General features: G+C 45.3%; 1 protein-coding gene across 2 annotated transcripts in view; it reads right to left on the minus strand.

Moving 5' to 3' along the window:
• XRRA1 (X-ray radiation resistance associated 1) overlaps window positions 1-19,792 on the minus strand; it is a 65,596-nt gene that overhangs the window by 36,841 nt on the left and 8,963 nt on the right. For both annotated transcript variants that reach the window (XM_039539594.1, XM_039539589.1), the window contains exons 2-3: window positions 18,663-18,772; window positions 12,134-12,312 (exon numbers count right to left, since the gene is read on the minus strand). In XM_039539594.1, coding sequence (XP_039395528.1) covers window positions 12,134-12,312; window positions 18,663-18,756 — 273 coding nt within the window. In that variant the 5' untranslated portion in view covers window positions 18,757-18,772. The remainder of the gene's footprint in view (window positions 1-12,133; window positions 12,313-18,662; window positions 18,773-19,792) is intronic.

Consider the following 19,792-nt stretch of genomic DNA (forward strand, 5'->3'; position numbering starts at 1 on the left):
GCAGATCTGCTGCTATCACCTCTTTCTGTGTAGGAACAGCTAAGCCATGTCAAAACTAGGGGTGCTTTACCAGTATCGGCATATTGGTATACTATGTCCCAAAGAGCTCCTAGTCTGGATGCAGTATAGATGTGGTTATACCAGCAAAACTGCATTTTCCGGTAGGGTTTATTTCATCCCACCCCGCAAGGAAACAAGCTATACTGGTAAAAGTGCAATTTTGGCAGTGTAACTGCATCTACACTAGGGACTTTTGGCAGCACAGCTACATCAGTAAGTGAACAGAGCCCTGACCAACCTAATGATGCCAGCAGAAGTCTGTGGTTTATAGCCTGAATCTCATGATCTGTCCCTCTACGTTACATTGTGCAGCTAGCCATCTGCACTCTCCTTTTGCTAAGGAGCAGTCCACATTTTATCTTTGGCTCCCGTATCCATGAATTAGCTACTACTACAAGGAGTTACATGAGTAGCTGGATCTTGTTGGCAGGTGATAGTTACTAATATGCAGGGATCTTTAAGTTGTCAGTTGGCTTCATATAGGTAAGAAAATAATTTTGTAAAACCATGAAGATGCCTCTTGTGTGGTGAAAGCAACTCAGCCCTTAATGTTGTACAAGATGGAGCAGCCAAAGTCAGGAATGTAATTGTGACCCTCTGAGCACCAAATGCAACTCTTAGATTGCATCCTAGCTTCTTGATAGACTAAATATGGAAACTGAATCAGAACTGGCATAGTGGGATGGCTCTACATTGTAAAGGGAGGTCTGTTCTGGGAAATTCTCAGTGCTGGGGTTGGGTAGCAACAGTATGGAGGATGGAGCAGCTGGGAGGTGAGGACTGGAAGCAGTTTAGGGAATTCCCTAGGCATTCAGCTGCCTGAGCTTTTGTTTTAAAAATAAATTCAGCATGTAGCACTTACAATGGCAAAGAAAATCAACCTTAAGTAACCAGATACTGTGTAGTGAAGCTGCAAACTGCTTGACACTATATCTCTAGTGTAAATTTTCCTCATTCACCTCAGTATCAGTGCTAGACAGTGTAAATGTCAGCATTATTAACTGGAACACCGCAGCCATCTTCAGTCTGCAGCCCTCTCTCCCTCTTTCGCACACTCCACAGTTAAACGGTTTTTCCAAACAAAGGAGATATCCCGTTTAATGACAGAAGCAGGGTGTGAACCCTTTGCCATTAATAAATTTGTTCCAGGATACAAATGTCTGTGGTTTATCCTAGGGATCAGGCTATGGCAAATCACAAATGTTTGTTTCTTGGAATGAATGTTTGACAAGTGTCCATACTAGCAGATACAAATGTAAAAACTACCTCAAATTAATTTTAACTGAAAACTGATGTAGTGAGCCTATGGGTAAGGGGTGGGAGGGCCCAGCATATGGTATAAAACACAAACATTTGTAGTGTCCAGCTTAGCATGTACAAAGTAGCTGGCAATCAATTAACTCTCCAATCAGTTAAACACTTTTGTATAGATAAATCAATTGGTTGCACCAGCAATAGTCAACAATGCCATAGTTAGAACCCCACTTCTGTCCCCCAAATGCTGAGAATAGGGAGGTTGCTGGGATTCCTATCAGGGTGCTTGGTCCTGAACTCTGCTCAGGGGTTCCACTGTTTGTCAGTCTTTGAGTGCTTGATGTTTTGATAAATTTGAATCTCCATCCATTCTGTTGCTGGAAAAGAAACAGCTTTTGCTTCCCCCTCCCAGAACCAGCTAATTGTTGGGGATTTTCACAACTGCCCTTTCACAGCCTCTTGGGGGCTGCTGTGAAGGGAGTAGGTGGGGAAGGGTCTGTTTCATTGCTGTCCAAAATGAGTTCTGAATGATAGCCATGAAACTGACCAGAGTCTTGTTAACTTCCCCCTACTCAGGCTTGGGAAAGCCATGAGCTGCAACAGAGACATTTGAGCTGTCTGGCTGCAGTATCAGAAAGGAAGCACTGCATCCGGTCATGTTCAGAAGCTTATTTTATATTCTTAAAGACAAATGTTTTTTTCCCAAATTAAAGCATAAATTCTGCAGAAATTGCTGCTCTCATCCCCAATTACCAGGATGAGTTTCTTCTCACCAGGGGTGAGTGAATTTTTATGCCCTAAAGTAAAGAATCATACATTTAATGCGAAAAACATTGGTGTAGCCAATTTCCACCCCCCCCCCACAAAGGGGGCATCCTGGGGGTATGCCAGGGCAGCCACACCAGAGTGGCCTCCTGAGGGTCATTATCCACCAGCACAAGTTAGACCAGCCCGAGAGCTGCTCTGATATGCAATGTAGGCCAGTTGACCCCTATGAGCCCTAGGATCAGAGTAGGAGGAAAGTGGTGTAAAGCCAGTTTTACCCCCCTCTAGCACACTTGGGGATCCAGCCCTTTGCATTAAGATTCAGTAATTTTAAGCTTCATAGAACTGTGTTAAGTGTATAAACTGTGTCGATATTTACACTACTAATTTCTTTAAAATCTGTTTTATGTGCACAGTAAAGTGCCCTAATTTGTTACTGTTTAATATTCAATGTATTCAGTTGTATAATTGTGATTTAGAAAACATTTTGTAGCCACCTCAAATAGTTATAGTTTTTGAGAGAACAATATTCAAACAGGAAGACTGTTGCATTATTTGAGTTTGGACTCTCTAGAACAGTGGTCCGCAACCTTTGTGGCCAGTAGCACATTCATATTTTCAGAAGAGCATGGCGGGCACCAACAATTTTTCAAGGTTTATTTCATATTTGTACACTAAATAATACAAAAAACATAATTTCATATTGCATAATATATGAATCCATAAGATAAAAAGGGTAATTTTACAGGTAAAAGGGTTAATTTAATTATTCAGCAATGACTTTCACCTTACCATGTGAATTTGCTCTTTTTTTATCTACCTGTAAGAAAAATTAAGGCGTTTTTACAAAATAAATATCATAAACAGTTTATCTTATTTATTTTAAAAAAGTAAAACATTGTTGAACTGCTGGTCCAAATATATTTATTATTCTTACTTTAATATAGAATGAAGCCTGCAGCCCCAGAGTTCTCTGTCCCCGGCAGGGGCGGTGCCGCGGCTTCTCTCCAGCTTTGAAGCTGCGGCCCCGCCCCTGCCAGGGACAGAGAACTGAGCCCACAGCCTGCAGCCCTGGAGAAGCCGGAGAGAAGCCACAGCCCTGCGCCTGCCAGGGACAGAGAACACCAGCGCCTGCAGCCCCAGAGTTCTCTGTCCCCGGCAGGCCCGGGGCCACGGCTTCTCTCCCCTGTTGGGCACTAGGTGGGCACACAAATGCCCCGGCGGGCGCCATGGTGCCCGCAGACGCCACGTTGGGGACCACTGCTCTAGAAAGAGAACTTGCCATGTTCTCTGCTGCTGAACTAGAAATAACATTTGATAAAACCAGCCTAAGAGTCTGATTTAAACAAAATTGGAAAAGTTTCCAAGCATATGCACTGTCAGTAGAGACCATCTTCCAGAACAAAGGAGATCTCCAATGCCTTGCCAAGACTAGAGAACATCAAATAACCTAGAAATTTTTAGTCACTGCCTATATCTACATACATATTAGTGTTTATATCAAGCCAATGAGAACAGTATGAACTGTGAAAAGCCAGTCTCAGGAAGGCTGAGTTGTCTCTCTATGGAGAGAGAGCTGCAACCAAGGCCATATGTAGAGCAATGACCAGCTGGTGGTAGCAGCACAGACTAGGAATTGCTTCACAGAGGCACTAAGTCTACACTACGCGTTTAAACCGATTTTAGCAGCGTTAAACCGATTTAACGCTGCACCCGTCCACACAACGAGGCCCTTTATATCAATTTAAAGGGCTCTTTAAACCGGTTTCTGTACTCCTCCCTGACGAGAGGAGTATCACTGAAATCGGTATTATATCGGATTAGGGTTAGTGTGGCTGCAAATCGACGGTATTGGCCTCCGGGCGGTATCCCACAGTGCACCATTGTGACTGCTCTGGACAGCAATCTGAACTTGGATGCACTGGCCGGGTAGACAGGAAAAGCCCCGCGAACTTCTGAATTTCATTTCCTGTTTGCCTAGCATGGAGCTCTGATCAGCACGGGTGGCGATGCAGTCCCAAATCCAAAAAGAGCTCCAGCATGGACCGTACGGGAGATACTGGATCTGATCGCTGTATGGGGAGGCAAATCTGTTCTATCACAGCTCCGTTACGGAAGACGAAATGCCAAAGCATTTGAAAAAATCTCCAGACAGAGGCCACAGCAGGACTCAGCACAGTGCTGCGTGACAAGCGTAACGGAAAGCCAAAGAATCAAATGGACGCTCATGGAGGGAGGGAGGGGGTACTGAGGACTCCAGCTATCCCACAGTCCCTGCAGTCTCCGAAAAGCATTTGCATTCTTGGCTGAGCTCCCAATGCCTGTAGGGTCTAACACATTGTCCGGGGTGGTTCAGGGTATAGCTCGCCATTTTACCACCACCCCCCTCCCCGTGAAAGAAAAGGGAAAAAAATTGTTTCTTGACTTTTTTCAATGTCACCCTTTGTCTACTGAATGCTTCTGGTAGACGCGATGCTGCAGCAGTGAACAACAGCATCCTCTCCCCTCCCCGGTGGCAGATGGTACAATATGACTGCTATCCATCGTCATCATCAGCCCGTGAGTGCTCCTGGCTGGCCTCAGGTGAGGTCGGCCGGGGGCACCTGGGTAAAAATAGGAATGACTCCCGGTCATTCCCAGTAGATGGTACAGAACGACTGGTAACCGTCTTCATCATAGCAACTGGGGGCTGAGCTCCATCAGCCCCTCCCCCCCTTCATGTCTAAAGAAAAGATTCTGTACTGCCTGGACTATCATAGCAGTGGGAGGCTGCCTCCCCCTCATTTTATCTCACTAACAAGTCAGTGTTTCTTATTCCTGCATTCTTTATTACTTCATCACACAAATGGGGGGATACTGCCACGGTAGCCCAGGAGGGATGGCGGAGGAGGGAAGCAACGGGTGGGGTTGTTGCAGGGGCACCCCCTAGAATGGCATGCAGCTCATCATTTCTGCGGGATGTCCGGGGCTCTGACACGGAGCGGCTGTGCTCTCTGGTTCTCTACTACACTTGCCCCATATTCTAGGCAGGACTGACTCTATTTTTAGACAAAACATAGGAAGGGAATGACCCGGGGTCATTCCATTTTTGCCTATGCGAGGCCAGCCAGGAGCACCCATGATAGCAGCAGACGGTACAGAACGACTGATAACCGTCTCTGCTATCTTGCAAAGGCAAATGAATGCTGCTCTGTAGCACTGCAGTACCGCGTCTGTCAGCAGCATCCAGTACACATACGGTGACAGTGACAAAAGGCAAAACGGGCTCCATGATTGCCACGCTATGGCATCTGCCACGGCAATCCAGGGAAAAAGGGCGCAAAATGATTGTCTGCTGTTGCTTTCCCGGAGGAAGGATTGAGTGACGACATTTACCCAGAATCACCCGCGACACTGTTTTTGCATTGGGATCACAACCCAGAATTCCAATGGGCAAAGGAGACTGCGGGAACGATGGGATAGCTACCCACAGTGCAACGCTCCGGAAATCGACACTAGCCTCGGTACATGGACGCACACCGCCGAATTAATGTGCTTAGTGTGGCTGCGTGCACTCGATTTTATACAATCTGTTTTACAAAACCGGTTTATGTAAAATCGGAATAATCCCGTAGTGTAGACATACCCTAGGGAGTGCCAGAGATACTGAAGACTTTAAGCAGCTATGCTACAGAAGACCAAGCCAAAGAAAACATCTGGTGAGTACATGAAAATTTTCATAAACACTATCCAAGGGATAGGTAAACTCACAAACTGAACTGAACTCATTTTAATGAAGGATCTAGAATATTTCCTGTAACTTTCCTGACTGCATCTATCAATGGTAATACAAAAAGACTTGCTCCTACATGCAGCCTGGTTTAGGCAGATTGAAAATCACCCTCTGAAATATAATTAAAATAAAAGAGGAAGAATGGTACTGTTGGGGTCCACCCACATGGAGTAACTTGAAGGATGAGGGCCTAAATAAGGACAAGGGATGTCAGGGGTGTGTGGAACATTATTTTGAGGTATATATGGGATCAGATGCTTAGCTGTAGAGACTTGTACTTATGTGGACAGGGCTGTACTGATCACTAGGATCAGGAAGGAATTTCCCTCCTGCAGAACACAGACAGGAACCCTAAACATTTTTGGCTCTCTGGAGTATCCAGCAGGGAACCACCATTAAGAGGAAGTGGGCATATCTCACACAGTCTAATTCCTGCAACAAATGCACATCCCTATATATTTCCATTCTTTTTTAAAAAATCTGTTTTTGATAAGGAATATTTAATATGTAGGTCCAACTAGGGAAGGTAAGAAATTAGAAGCTCTGCCATGGCTCTGATTGTCCCTGAAGTTACAGGTTTAATCAGACCCCAGATATTAAGGGCCTGTCAACAAAGAGTTGTTCTGGAATAGCTGTTCTGCTTTCATTCACAACCTACCTTATTCTGGAATACCTTTCACATGTAGGCAAGCCCCAATTCAACTTTTGTGTGCACGTGTATATACAATATGTAATGCAATCTTTTGGGGGCACTGAAGGGGAGAGGGAATAAGACATCGATACACAGTTTGAGGTCCTTTAAATCTGATATTCTGTAACAATACTGCTGTTCAGTAATATGCTAGGAAAAGGAGGCAGCATGGTCTGGTCACTGGACAAGGAGTCAGCCAATATGGATTCTATTGTCATATTGTACACTCTCCAGGGCAGGAACTATCTCTTACTATGTGTTCATACAGTTCCTAGCCCAGTGGAGTCCCAGTCTCAGTTGGCGTCTCCAGGAGTGCTTGTAATCCAAATAATTTATAACAATAAAACAGACGGGGTCGGGGGGATGAGGGTAACTTCAACAGGAAAACAAGATTGCAGGGCTGGCCGTCAAATATTTGTTTACTTGCAAAACTGAACACATGGAGCCACTGGAACTCTGATAGCATTTTAACAGAGCACCTTTTCAAAGCAGAGTCATACTTTCAGTAAAAAGGAACTTTGGGAAAAGTGGGAATAGAACCAGATCTTCTGACTTTCCCAGGCCTGTACCAAAAGCATAAGACCCTTGCATGTTTGTTTTTTCCTCATTTACTTGATGGTTTTACTTTGTTTTCAGAGACTCAACAGTTTTGTTACATTGATGTTTTCACTTTAACTGCTACAGAATAGAATGGCTGTCAAGGTCCTGATCCAACAAAGCACTTAAGCACATGTGTAGTCCTGCTGACTTTGATGGAACATTCTTTTATACTTTACTTTCACAGCTTTAATCAGTCAGAGGCTGCAATGGGTAGGTCCTTTCCCGGAGTTAAAGTAGCAAATGTATTTTCAAATGTTCTGCCTAGCCTTTGTCTTTATTTCTCTAAATTGAATTTTTGGTTTAGTTTATTTTAAATACAGAGTTACCTGGCTCCCAACATACTAACTCCTAAACATGGTATACCCTGTCCTACCTACAACTCCCATGGCTGTATTCAGACCACTTTATCCACTGTCCCCTGCAGGGTTCCTTCAGAACCCAGGCTGCTCTCTCTTCTCTCCTCTCTCTCTCTCTCTGATACATACACACACATAGCATGTTTCCTGTCTCCCTGAACCACTGCAATACCATATCTCTTCCATACATAAACATAAGCAGTGCCAATAACTTAGCTGAGGCTCGCAGTTTTATGTGGGGGAGAGCGTCAGCAATGTTCTCCCATGTGTTTGAGGAAATACAGCATCTCTCTACAGAAAACTCATGGTTTTAGTTTAATTCCCACTGCATATATGTTGTTTTACTAGATTAATTATTTTCTCCCACTCAGAATTTCTGCAATGTACCCCAGCCTGGATTCCTCAGACAGCAGATCACAAGAATCTATTCAGAGTCAAGACCACTGCACTGTTTCCCAGATAGGACAATGAACCAGGAAACTTGTGGATCTGGACAGAATCACAAAGAAATTCAAGGCACATGGGCCCTTTGAAAGGTGCCTTGAGTGGGCAGCTCTCTTAGGCTACACCCAAAATACTGCAAGGGTTCCTCACTGAATTCAACTAGGGCTTGGGATGTGTCAGTTGTCACCTAGCCAGTCTGAGGAAAAAGATACAGAGGACATCCCAGGATAAAACCAAAATTTTATATTGGCTGCAACTGTGAGATAACGCCCTACCTGTGCAAAGCTGAACCAAAGTCAAAAAGGCAGCTGGAAATCAAGATGAAATATAGAAGTCTTCACATATTGCCACGTGAGAGGGTGGGATGAGACCTGCACCATAGAGTGACTTATCAGGCAGAACTGTGGCATCAATCTCCACTGCCTCAATGTCAAACATACCAGAGCAAATTCCACATGGGTCATCTTTATTTTAATCTCTGAATTGAATGGGCAGCAGGGCAGGACCCTAAGTTCTTCTACTAGTCGTGCTGGATGAACCCCAGGAAAATGTGAGTTTGCTAGAGAAAGAATGCATCTCTAGTCTCTGCAAAGTGGAAGACAAGACTGAGCTACTGCAGTTTTTGAAGACTGATGGGGAAGTACCCACATTACCTGGCTCAGGGGCTGGCCATAACTGAGTTTCATCCTTCTCTATTCCTGCAAAAAGTGGAAAAGATCTTTGGGCTAAAGCAACTGGAAGGTTTCCTAGAGGGGATACTGGATGCTGAATTAATATCCATGCAACCTTACGTGTGTGAGATCTGCTCTGCCAAATGTGAGCTGAAGGTATGTGAGAAAGTACACACCAGGTACTTCACTAAGGTGGATGGTACCAATGATGTGAGAAGATTCCTGGAGAAGTGGTGGGATTCTCACTGTCTTAATTGCATCCATTGGTACCAATGTGAGAGGGTGTCTATAGGATCCCTCCTGTACAGGGTGAAATGTCACATTGGTAGTTGACCCCCAACGGAAGCAACCTGTGATCTTAAGTACTGGAAAGTCTAGAAAGAACCCTGTGTTTCAGAGCAAAGGAAGGGTCACAGCAGAGCCAATTTGAATTGTGTGAAACATCAGAGTATATTCTTTCACTTGTTATTCCCCTTGCCAAGGTGGAAAGATTCAAAATAAATCACAATAGTTTCATGGCTCTTGCTGTTGCCTGTTTACAAACAATCCAGTCATCTTTGGCCATTGTGAAAGGACCATGGATGCTAATGTTCAGGTCATCTGCTCTGAATAACTAAAACTCTGAAGCCTTTTGTTCCCCTTCTGCCAACCATCCATGACACTGAATCTAAGGCCTTGTCTACAAATGGAATACTTCCTGATTAATTGTTCATAATTAACTTCATGTGTGGAGACACTTAATCTGGAACAAAAGTGCCTTGTTCCTGTTTAGTTTCACCCACCCGGGTTAAGATAAACATATATTCTTGAGAACATCTTATTACATCTCATCCCTATACCATATATGGAAGTCTTGAGCTATGGCTTATGATTCAGCCTCCCATGTATTAAAGGGACAAAACAGAGCTGAAGCAAGACACCACTCAATGGTCCATGGCAAAATAATGCAACTGTTTGTAAAATTTTACAGAACGATGGCTTTTAGCTGGAGCATTTGTTAACATGCTGTACCATGCACTTCCACACTCCTTCATTTACACTCTAAGGAGGGCAACATCTGCAGCCTTTATGCTGACATCTCACTTTGGGTGCAATGTTTCCAAAATGCGGTCCTAAAGACATGCATTGTTTGCCTTACTGCCTCCCGTTCTCACTGATCTGTGTATCCTCTCGCAACATTACTGGGTGCAGGGGACAATTTCAATAGCCAACTCAATTAAGCTGAAGCAGCACTCCCAGAAAAGACAGAAGGAAGAACAGAGGAGAAAAGGAATGGAGAATAAGATAGCAAGAGATGAGGAATGTCAATGGGGTAGGTGGGAATGGTGACAGCAATTTAAGAGTAGTAAATTAAGAGGATGAAGAGGAGAGGGGTTCAGATGAGCATCAGGATATGAGGAAAGGACAATATTCAATTATGCACAAAAACATTCCTTTTCTAGCAAATATTAAACAGTTTATTCCTTGTTAGTTCTGTATTATATTAATGAGTTTATAAAATTCTTAGAGAAAACTGGTCTACTGACAGTTTGTGTGGGGCAAGCTGGGCTATAAATAGGTAGCACAGTAGCCTGCCCCACACGAAGTGGCCACGTGGACCCGGCTACTACGCAGTAAAAGTTCCATAGTGCGTTTTGATCGACTATTTCTAAGCAGTTAGTGCACTATAGATACATCCCAGCTTAACAGGTACTTAACGGATTAACTACCTGTACAGACAAGCCCTGAGTGATTTTTCAATGACAACTGGATTTAAAAAATGGAACAAAAAGACTGTTTTGCTGTGTGAGGGTCATTGTTTGCAGTAACAAAACAGACACTTTTTGCAGTAACCATTTGTCTTCTTTGAACCCAGTGAGATGCTGTTCAAAGTTTGAGGTTACATGTTTACAAAGCAGTTTGAACCACATCCTGTGAAATCATTAAAGGTTGTCTTTGAAAACTTGCTAGACCGTTATTTCTTTCTGCCAGTGAGCAATGAGTATCATGACCTGTCCTTGTCTGCTTGGTTCTACAATAGCCCCTGCATTTCTCTGCATCTGAAGAGGCATGGGCATTTTCCCTCTGGCTCCTGTATGTCTGAACTGGTCTTGTAAGGGGCTCTAAAAGAAGACACATCTGATCAGCTGGCAATGATTGCTAATATGTGGGGATCATGTATCACTGATAGGCTGAGTATTTGTAGCCAATTGGCTGCAGACATGAAATAAACAAATTTCTTAAAGCTGGGTGGTGAAGACAACTCAGGCCTTAATGCCATACCGTGCATATGAAGTTAGGTGGGACTGTGGTGTGATCATAGAGCTTTGCGCAAGACCATCGTTCATGCTATTTTGGTTAAGAATCTGAGCACCTGAAGTAACCTTTAGAATAGTCTCAATTAATTAGGAGGTAGGGCATGGTTTAATAAGTCAGAGTGCTTTTGGAGGGAAGGAGGCATAGAGAAGAGGATGTTGTGACTAAGGAAGGAGAATAGGGAACTTTCTGTGGAACAGCTAAGATATGGGTTGGGGGGAGCTGACATGTTGTGGGGAGGGGTGTAAAGCTGGGAAGAAGGCCAGAAAGGATCAGGTCACTTGCTCAATAGAGACGTAGGGAATGGCGTTGGGTCGATTTTCCAGGCATATATTAGCATCTGTCTTGACTTTTGTTCACATGGATTCTGCAGCACTTCTAGTAGTAGAGAATTCAAAATTTTATTTATTAGTTGCATTGCAGTGGTGCCAGTACCCTACTGTGCTGGACAGAACAAAGAGAGAGTCCCTAGCCCAAAAAAGTTTACAATCTAAATAATATTTGACCTGTCTGCAGGTACAGTATTATCACTGAAATGAACTTACCTATTGCATGGAAGATGGCAGCCAAGCAGACCACTGCTGAATAACTTAGCTATAGATACAGGGACAAGTCCCTAATTCTTCCAAAAATTGCCACGGGGTCGCTACAGAAGGAAGAGAACCTCAGCTTTTAAGGTATCACCCGTGTGACCCACACAGCCTGAACAATATAGGATAAAAGCACAAGTTGACTCCAATACTAATGGAAACTAGTAACAAGACCACCAAGGTATTTCAAACCAGATGCTTAGACTTTCCCTCCCAAGACTGTTGTGATGCTTCCTCAGGGTACGTCTTCACTACCCGCCGGATCGGCAGGTAGCAATCGATTTCTCGGAGTTCTATATATCGCATCTCATCTAGACGCGATATATCGAACCCCGAACGCGCTCCCGTCGACTCCGGAACTCCACCAGAGCGAGTGGCGGTAGCAGAGTCGACGGGGGAGCCGCGGACGTCGATCCCGCGCTGTGAGGACGGGTAAGTAATTCGAGTTAAGGTACTTCAACTTCAGCTACGCTATTCACGTAGCTGAAGTTGCATACCTTAGATCGACCCCTTCCCCCCCAGTGTAGACCAGGCCTCAGTTAGCTGGGAAAGCACTTCGAGAGCTTAAAAGTGCTATGTAACTGCGAAGTATAATTTACAGGTATTTTGCCTCATTCAGTTAGGTTTGCACTCACCAGAAATGGCCCATCTAGGATATTCTCTTGAACCATTTCATCTGTATATCCATGGTGTTGGAGCTCTGACATGTACTTTGGAATACCCCCTACTTTCTCTTGAAGGGATTTCGCACAGATCACTGCTTCAAACTTGGTCTTCTGGGCAGCTCTGTGAGCCACCAGCCAGTGACCAGCCCCTGGCATAAGGAAGTACAAGATAGGAACAGACATCAAAGTAAGCAAAGAATGTGTTTGTGCAGCACCAACAGTGTGGTAGACACTTTGGCATTTGATCAGATGTAAAACATGGCTAAATCACTTTTTAAAAAATGGATCTTTCTATAAAATAATCAGGGGGGCAACTCTATTGTCAGATAAGGACAGAAATATCAAGGCTGTAGCCAGAGACACAGAAAAGCAGAATTTTACTACTGTTTTTACATAAATCCTGAATTTTTTCCTGTAATTTCAAAGTATTTCATGGATATCGACTCAACTAAAACAATCCCACCAAATATATAGGACATAGCTAAAAACAATAATAGGGGGACTGTAGAGGAGTGGACTCACCCCTGCAGCGCCTCCTGCTGGTGACTCCTGGGAATTAGCTCATTCCAGCTCTGGAGCGCCTTCTGCAGGCCAGTGAGCCGCCTGTCCTCTGGCCCCTGTGTCCCTCCCTGGACCCAGTGCCCTTTTACATGGGGTGCTGCCCCCTGGCAGTAACCCCTTTCTCTCAGGGTCTCCCCTCCGCAGGGAACCCCCACCCACTATCCCCACCACACCTCAGTGTATGGCTACTGCCAGTCATTGCCTAGCCCCACACCCTGGGGCAGACTGCAGTATCAGCCTACTCATCGCTGGCAAGGAGGGTTTGGACCTGCTGCCTTGGCCTACCCCTGGGCTGCCCTCTGCAACCCCCAGTACCTTTTAGCCTAATGCTAGGCAGGAGCCTGGGGCTTTCCAAGCTGGAGCTCCCCAGCTCCTCAGCCTGTCCCTAGCCGTGCTCCACTCAGATACTTTCTCTCTAGCTCCCTGCAGCCAGGCCCTTCTCCCTCTACAGGCAGAGAGAGGCTGTTTTCTCTTGGCTTCCCTGGCCTTCTTATAAGGCCCTGTTGCTCAGGCTGGGGCATGGCCCCAGCTGCAGCCACTTCCCCCAATCAGCCAGGATTTTACCCTGCCCAGCCCAGCCCTCTTCTGGGCTGTTTTAAGCCCTTCAGGACAGGAGCAGGGGATCACCCTGCTACAGGGACATATGCTGCTCCCTGCATCTCTGGCTACAGCTGTACTGTTCCTGTCCTACTCTGTCATCAGGCTGTGATTCCTACTGAAATTCTCATTAAAATGAAGCCCTAGAGATTATACAACTGTCCACTTTGTATCAGTTGAAGTTTTGGAACATTTTCAGGTACATTTAAACATCGTTTTAAAATGTACTTGTTTACATTATGAATTCTGATCATTATTGTGTGTCTCACTATAGCATCTAGGAGCTCCACTGCTGGACCAGGACTCTATTCTGCTAGATGCTGTACAAATGCAAAACAAAAAGATGGCCCCTGCCCAAAACACTTTACAGTCCAGGGGCTAGAATGTGTTAGTAGCAGGAGGTGCAGATTTGCACCACCCCAAAGAGAGCTGGAGTAGAACTTTTGACTCAATGATTGCATCTGCGCTACAGAATTGAACAATTAGTAAATGAACATGCAAGCCATCCCTAGTGCCTGTACCAATGCTGCAATGTTTAACTAACCACTCTGCTTGAGATGCAGCTTTTCCCTGCACATATATACTAGTGCTGTTCTGCACCATTTTAGCTACATTGTCACCAGGATACCTAACAATAGCCAGCACACTTCCCTGAAGCAGTGGCTCATGGGAGATTTCAAAAGACCTTCGGGTGTCAAGGAGGAAAATTAGGGGAAAGAGGCCAAATATTTTCCTGAGAAACTCCTAAAAGCTTCCAAGAACAAGTGCCATGTCCAAGTCCTTTTCCCAGCGTAGCTGCATCACAATTACTTTCTAAAAGCTCCAGCAGAAACCCTTCTGGCTGAGCAAGAAGCAAAAGGTGAGTGTTATTCTTGGCCTCCATTTGGCAAAAAGGACTTGGAAATGGCTCCATGTCTCGGAACCTTGTGGGACTTTCCCAGGAAATAATTTGACTTCTACGATTCCCTGGGCTCCCACAAGGCCTTTTGAAATCTCCCAGAAGCCACTGCTTCAGGGAGCTGTGCTGGGAACTGTGTAAAAGAACCAGAGGATGATGCAATTGGCATGGCATACTCTTGTGCAAGTGTGGGTGCAAGGCAAAACTTAGAAGTGCATGAATAGTGTGTACACAATACACCATTAGTACCTACCCTTATGATGTCCCATCTGTTTAATTACCAATGGTCAGTTCCCGGGTGCAGACATAGTCTTAATTTGTCGTGTTCACACATGACTCTAGACTAAGCTTGTAAGGGCAGGCACTCTTAGGGTACGTCTACACTACGGGACTATTCCGAATTTGCATAAACCGGTTTTGTAAAACAGATTTTATAAAATCGAGTGTGCGTGGCCACACTAAACACATTAAATCGGTGGTGTCGTCCACGGTGATTTCTGCCCTTGGCATTTCCGGTTGAGATCCCAGTGCCTGATGGGGCAAAAATCATTTTCGCGGTGGTTCTGGGTACAGCCTCACCCTGACAGCGGCAGACAACCGTTGCTTGGTGAACCGTGCAGACGAGCACAGCAAGCATGGACCCTGCTCAGCTCCATACCGCAATCGTGGATGTTTTAACACCTCGCGCTCTCTCTCAGTATATATATGAACCAGGACCTTCAACCGAGGCGAGTAAGAGGCGGATGCGATGACAGTGATGAGGACGTGGACACAGAATTATCTCAAAGGAGATCCTGATGGTAATGGGGCAGATTCTATCCATTGAACGCCGATTTTGGGCCAAACAAGCACTGACTGGTGGGACCGCATTGTGTTGCAGGTGTGGGACGATTCCCAGTGGCTGCGAAACTGCGTAAGGGCACTTTCATGGAACTTTGTGACTTGCTTGCCCCTGCCTGAAAACGCCATAATACCAAGATGAGCAGCCCTCACAGTAGAGAGAGCGAGGGCGTATAGCCCTGTGGAAGCTGCAACACCAGACCAGTCAGCGGTCGGGGAATCAATTTGGAGTTGGAAAATCTACTGTGGGGCTGCTGTGATGCAAGTAGCCAAAGCAATCACTAAGCTGCTGCTACGAAGGTTGTGACTGCAGGCCATAGTGGATGGCTTTGCTGCAATGGGATTCCCTAACTGTGGGGCGATAGATGGAACCCATATCCCTATCTTGGCACCGCAGCACCAGGGCACCCATTTTCAATGGTGCTGCAAGCACTGGTGGATCACAAACATCCACGTGGGATGGCCAGGAGGTTCATGATGCTCGCGTATTCAGAAGCACTACTCTGTTTAAACGGCTGCAGCAAGGGACTTACTTCCCAGACCAGAAAATAACAGTTGGGGATGTTGAAATGCCTGTCGTTATCCTGGGGGACCCAGCCACCCAGCCTACCTTGATGCCATGGCTCATGAAGCCATACACAGGCAGCCTGGACAGTGGTCAGGATCTGTTCAATTACAGGCTGAGCAAGTGCAGAATGGTGGTGGAATGTGCATTTGGCAGACCTCAGCCAAACCAATGTCCCCTATGTTATTGCTGCTTGCTGTATTCTCCACAATCTCTGTGAGAGTAAGGGGAGACCTTTATGGCGGGGTGGAGGCTGAGGCAAATCACCTGGCCGCTGATTGCCAGACACCAGGGAGATTAGAAGAGCACACCAGGTCATCAATGGCCAGGGTACAGTGTGACTGCTGTGTTTGTTGATGAACACCCAACCCCTTGATTGACTCAGTCCCTGTAAGCAACTCCTTCGAGTACAGCTTACTTATGCAAATAAAGTCACTCTCATTTAAAAGCATTAATTCTTTATTTTTCATTATAAAAGAGGGAGAGAAGTAGGTGTGCTTTGGGAGGAGGAAAGGAGGGATGGAGAAGGCCATTAAAAAAATTCAGAGTAACGGCATCCTTCTGGTTGGGCTGTCCACGGGGTGGAGTGGGCCGTCTGGGTGAGGAGGCTAAGGAACATGGTGAGGGGAGGGTGGTTATACAGGGCTGCAGCGGCACTCTGTGATCCTGCTGCCGTTCCTGAAGCTCCACAAGGCATGTCAGTTTGATCACGCAGCAGCCCCAGAGTTGCATCCCACACGCTGATCTTCCTGCCGCCACCGCTGATTTTCCTGCCGGTCTTCCTGCCACCTCTCATCTCGGTTGTCCCTCCTGTCCTCACGTTCACTGGCCTCTTTCCTGTAATTTGAAACCACGTCCTTCCACTCATTCAGATGAGCTCTTTCATTGCGTGTAACTTCCATAATATCTGAGAACATCTCATCTCTTTTTCCTCCGCCTTATCTGTGCTAGCCTTTGGGATGGAGGAGGGGAGATAAATATTTAGAAAGATACATTTTACAGAACAATGGTTATACTCTTTCACAGTGAAAAGCACTATTCACCTTACATAGCACATGTGATTTTCATCTTAATAGTGACTGCTTGCATCTCTGGGGTTACAGATCTCACAGACACAGGTCCAGGCATCAGGATTCAGCTTGCCTGCGGCCATGGTAAGCCACTGTCTCAGTGATTTACCCAACGCATGGCTAATACCTGCTAATCAACAACCTTCCCACCCACTGCTTGTCCGGTAGCTTGGGGTGACCAAACAGAAAAGATCATCGGCATTTCAGCAGGAAAGTGTTTTTAAGCTGCTGCATTCCACGAACCCAGTAGAAAAATGGCCACCCCCCTTACTTAAGTTCCTGATTTTTAACCAGGTTATCCTGAACGATATCACTTTGCTGAGGATAACAGAACAAGATAAAGAGCGGATGCTTCTTGAATGCCAGCAGTCCCGGGACCATACGCTGCGATGCTTTGCCACGCAATGATACCTGATTACTTGCTACATGCATGGCATGGTAAAGTGTCCTACCACGGTGGGCAGAACAAGGATGCCTTGCCCAGAAACCTTCTGCAAAGGCTTCTGGAGTACAGATGTCCCTGGAGGATTTCCTCTCAATCCCGGACATGTTAACAAACTTTTCTAAGTAACTATACCATCCCAAGTCCTCAGGGCAAATCAATCATTAAAAGGCTTGCTTAAAAACACTGTTTGCTATTTGCAAAGGTACACTCACAGAGCTCCCCTCCAGGGCGTCATTCTCTGCAATAGTTGCTTGTGAGGGCTGGGAGCAGGGTAATTCCGTCAGGTGATAAAAAGCTCCTGGCTGCTGGTCTTCCTCTTCTTCTTCCTCTTCATCTTCCCGTCTGCATAATCCTCAGACATGGCAGAGATTACAACCCCACCTCGGAATCCACAGTCACCTAAAATTGCATGCAGCTCAGCATAGAAGCGGCATGTTTTGCCCGGACCTTCCATTTGCTTCTTTGGTTTTCTGGTAGCGCATCTGAGCTCCTTAACTTTCTGCACTGTGGTAGGCTTGTCTGAGCTCCTTAACTCACTCTGCACTGCACAGTCCCTGCTGTGGCCTTTAGCAGTCATAGCCTTAGAAATTCTTTCAAATACTTTTTCATTTCGTCTTTTGGAACGCAGTTCTGTTAGCACTGAATCCTCTCCCCATATAGCGATCAGATCCATTACCTCCCGAGCGGTCCATGCTGGGGTCTCAGGAGACTGCATTGTTAACTGTGCTGATGAGCTGTGCGTGGTCACCTGTGCTGATGAGCTGTGCGTGGTCACCTGTGATGATGAGCTCTCCACGCTGTCGAAATGAATTTCTTTCCTGTCTACCTGGCCAGTGCATCCGAGTTGAGAATGCTGTCCAGAGCGGTCAGTGGTGCACTGTCACACTAACCCTATTCCGATATGTTAATAAGAGCCATTAAAATCGATATAAGGTGCCTCACCAGGCTCCAGTCATTTCGCCTAAATGTACAGCATTGTGTACACTTATGACATGCACATGATAGCAAATACGTGTCATGAAAAATGAGTTATTTTCTTTGGTCTTCCCCTCCCCAGATCATTATAGTGACAGTTACACTTGACTTACTGTCTGTGATGATAATCTAATTAAAAGTATGACATTTAACCAAATTCAGCCTTGGTGTAAAGAGGTGCAGGTCCCATAAAAGCCATTTATACCAGAGCTGAATTTGGCCCAGTGACTTTTCCCATATTAAGTGCATGCAGATGCAAGAACTGTTGCATACAAACTGAAGTAAGTGTCTAGAGTTTCTAGTCTGAATGAGATTCATCTCTTAAAACATGTATTTTAACATATGAGTGATGGAGAGACATCAGAAGTCCAAAGGCCAGATTCTGCGGTGGTGTAAGTCAGCGTAGCTTCACTGAAAATAACGGAGCTACACTGCTTTATACCAGCTTAGGATCTGGCCCCAAGCCTTTAATGACTCGAGTTCAATGGAATCTGACATGCTATTATACTGCAGGGTGACAAAGTTATTAGCAGTCAAAAAAATGTTACCTTCTTCACTTGTCCTCAAAATGTTTCTGGCAGGGAAGCAGTTGGTTGCATAACTGTTTCCATGGTCCAGTTTATACAGCTTTGTTGTAGACATCTTGTCTGCAGAGTTACTAAGAAGATCAAGGCACAAATAAACCAGTTAACACTTTCACTGGTACTTTTACTATCACAGATAATAATATTACTCAAAGCACTGTACAAAGGTTAGCTAGTAAATCCTCAAAATAATCCTGTGAGTGGGACATGGTAGGCATTCCCTACTCTTATATACAAGAGTAAACTGAGATGGAGAGATTACAGCCAAATTTTTCAAACTTGAGTTCTTAAATAAAGGTAATAATTGGAGATATACCAATCTCCTAGAACTGGAAGGGACCTTGAAAGGTCATCAAGTCCAGCCCCCTGCCTTCACTAGCAGGACCAATTTTTGCCCCAATCCCTAAGTGGCCCCCTCAAGGATTGAACTCACAACCCTGGGTTTAGCAGGCCAATGCTCAAACCACTGAGCTATCCCTCCCCTCAGACAACTAAATCCATCTTTAAAATATCAGAATGTTTGCTTGATTCAGTATAGAATATGACTCCCATTATTTTTTTGCTTTAAACCTCAGCCTCCCTTTTCTTACCCCTTTCCTTTGTTATCTTCATGTTCTGAGGCCTTGAGCAAGTCCCATAGGCCAACGTTTCAAAACCTGGGTGTCAAATATTAAGCACCTAAATAAGTGACTTGATGGAGGAGTGAGGATGGCTGGTGTGGCATTGGCATGACAGGGTAAAGCGGTGAGGTGGTGGCCAGCAGAGCTTTGCTGTGAGTTACCAAAGAGATGAGACCGTGTGATGGGAGCTGGCACAACATCAGTATAGGATACTGATGGGTAATGCAGGGCCATTGTGCTCAGAATGGTAACAGTGTCAGCCAGCTACTGAACATAAGAACATAAGAAAGGCCGTACCGGGTCAGACCAAAGGTCCATCTAGCCCAGTATCTGTCTACCGACAGTGGCCAATGCCAGGTGCCCCTGAGGGAGTGAACCTAACAGGCAATGATCAAGTGATCTCTCTCCTGCCATCCATCTCCATCCTCTGACGAACAGAGGCTAGGGACACCATTCTTACCCATCCTGGCTAAT

The sequence above is a fragment of the Mauremys reevesii genome, linkage group 1 (assembly GCF_016161935.1).
Source record: "Mauremys reevesii isolate NIE-2019 linkage group 1, ASM1616193v1, whole genome shotgun sequence".
NCBI lineage: Eukaryota > Metazoa > Chordata > Testudines > Geoemydidae > Mauremys > Mauremys reevesii.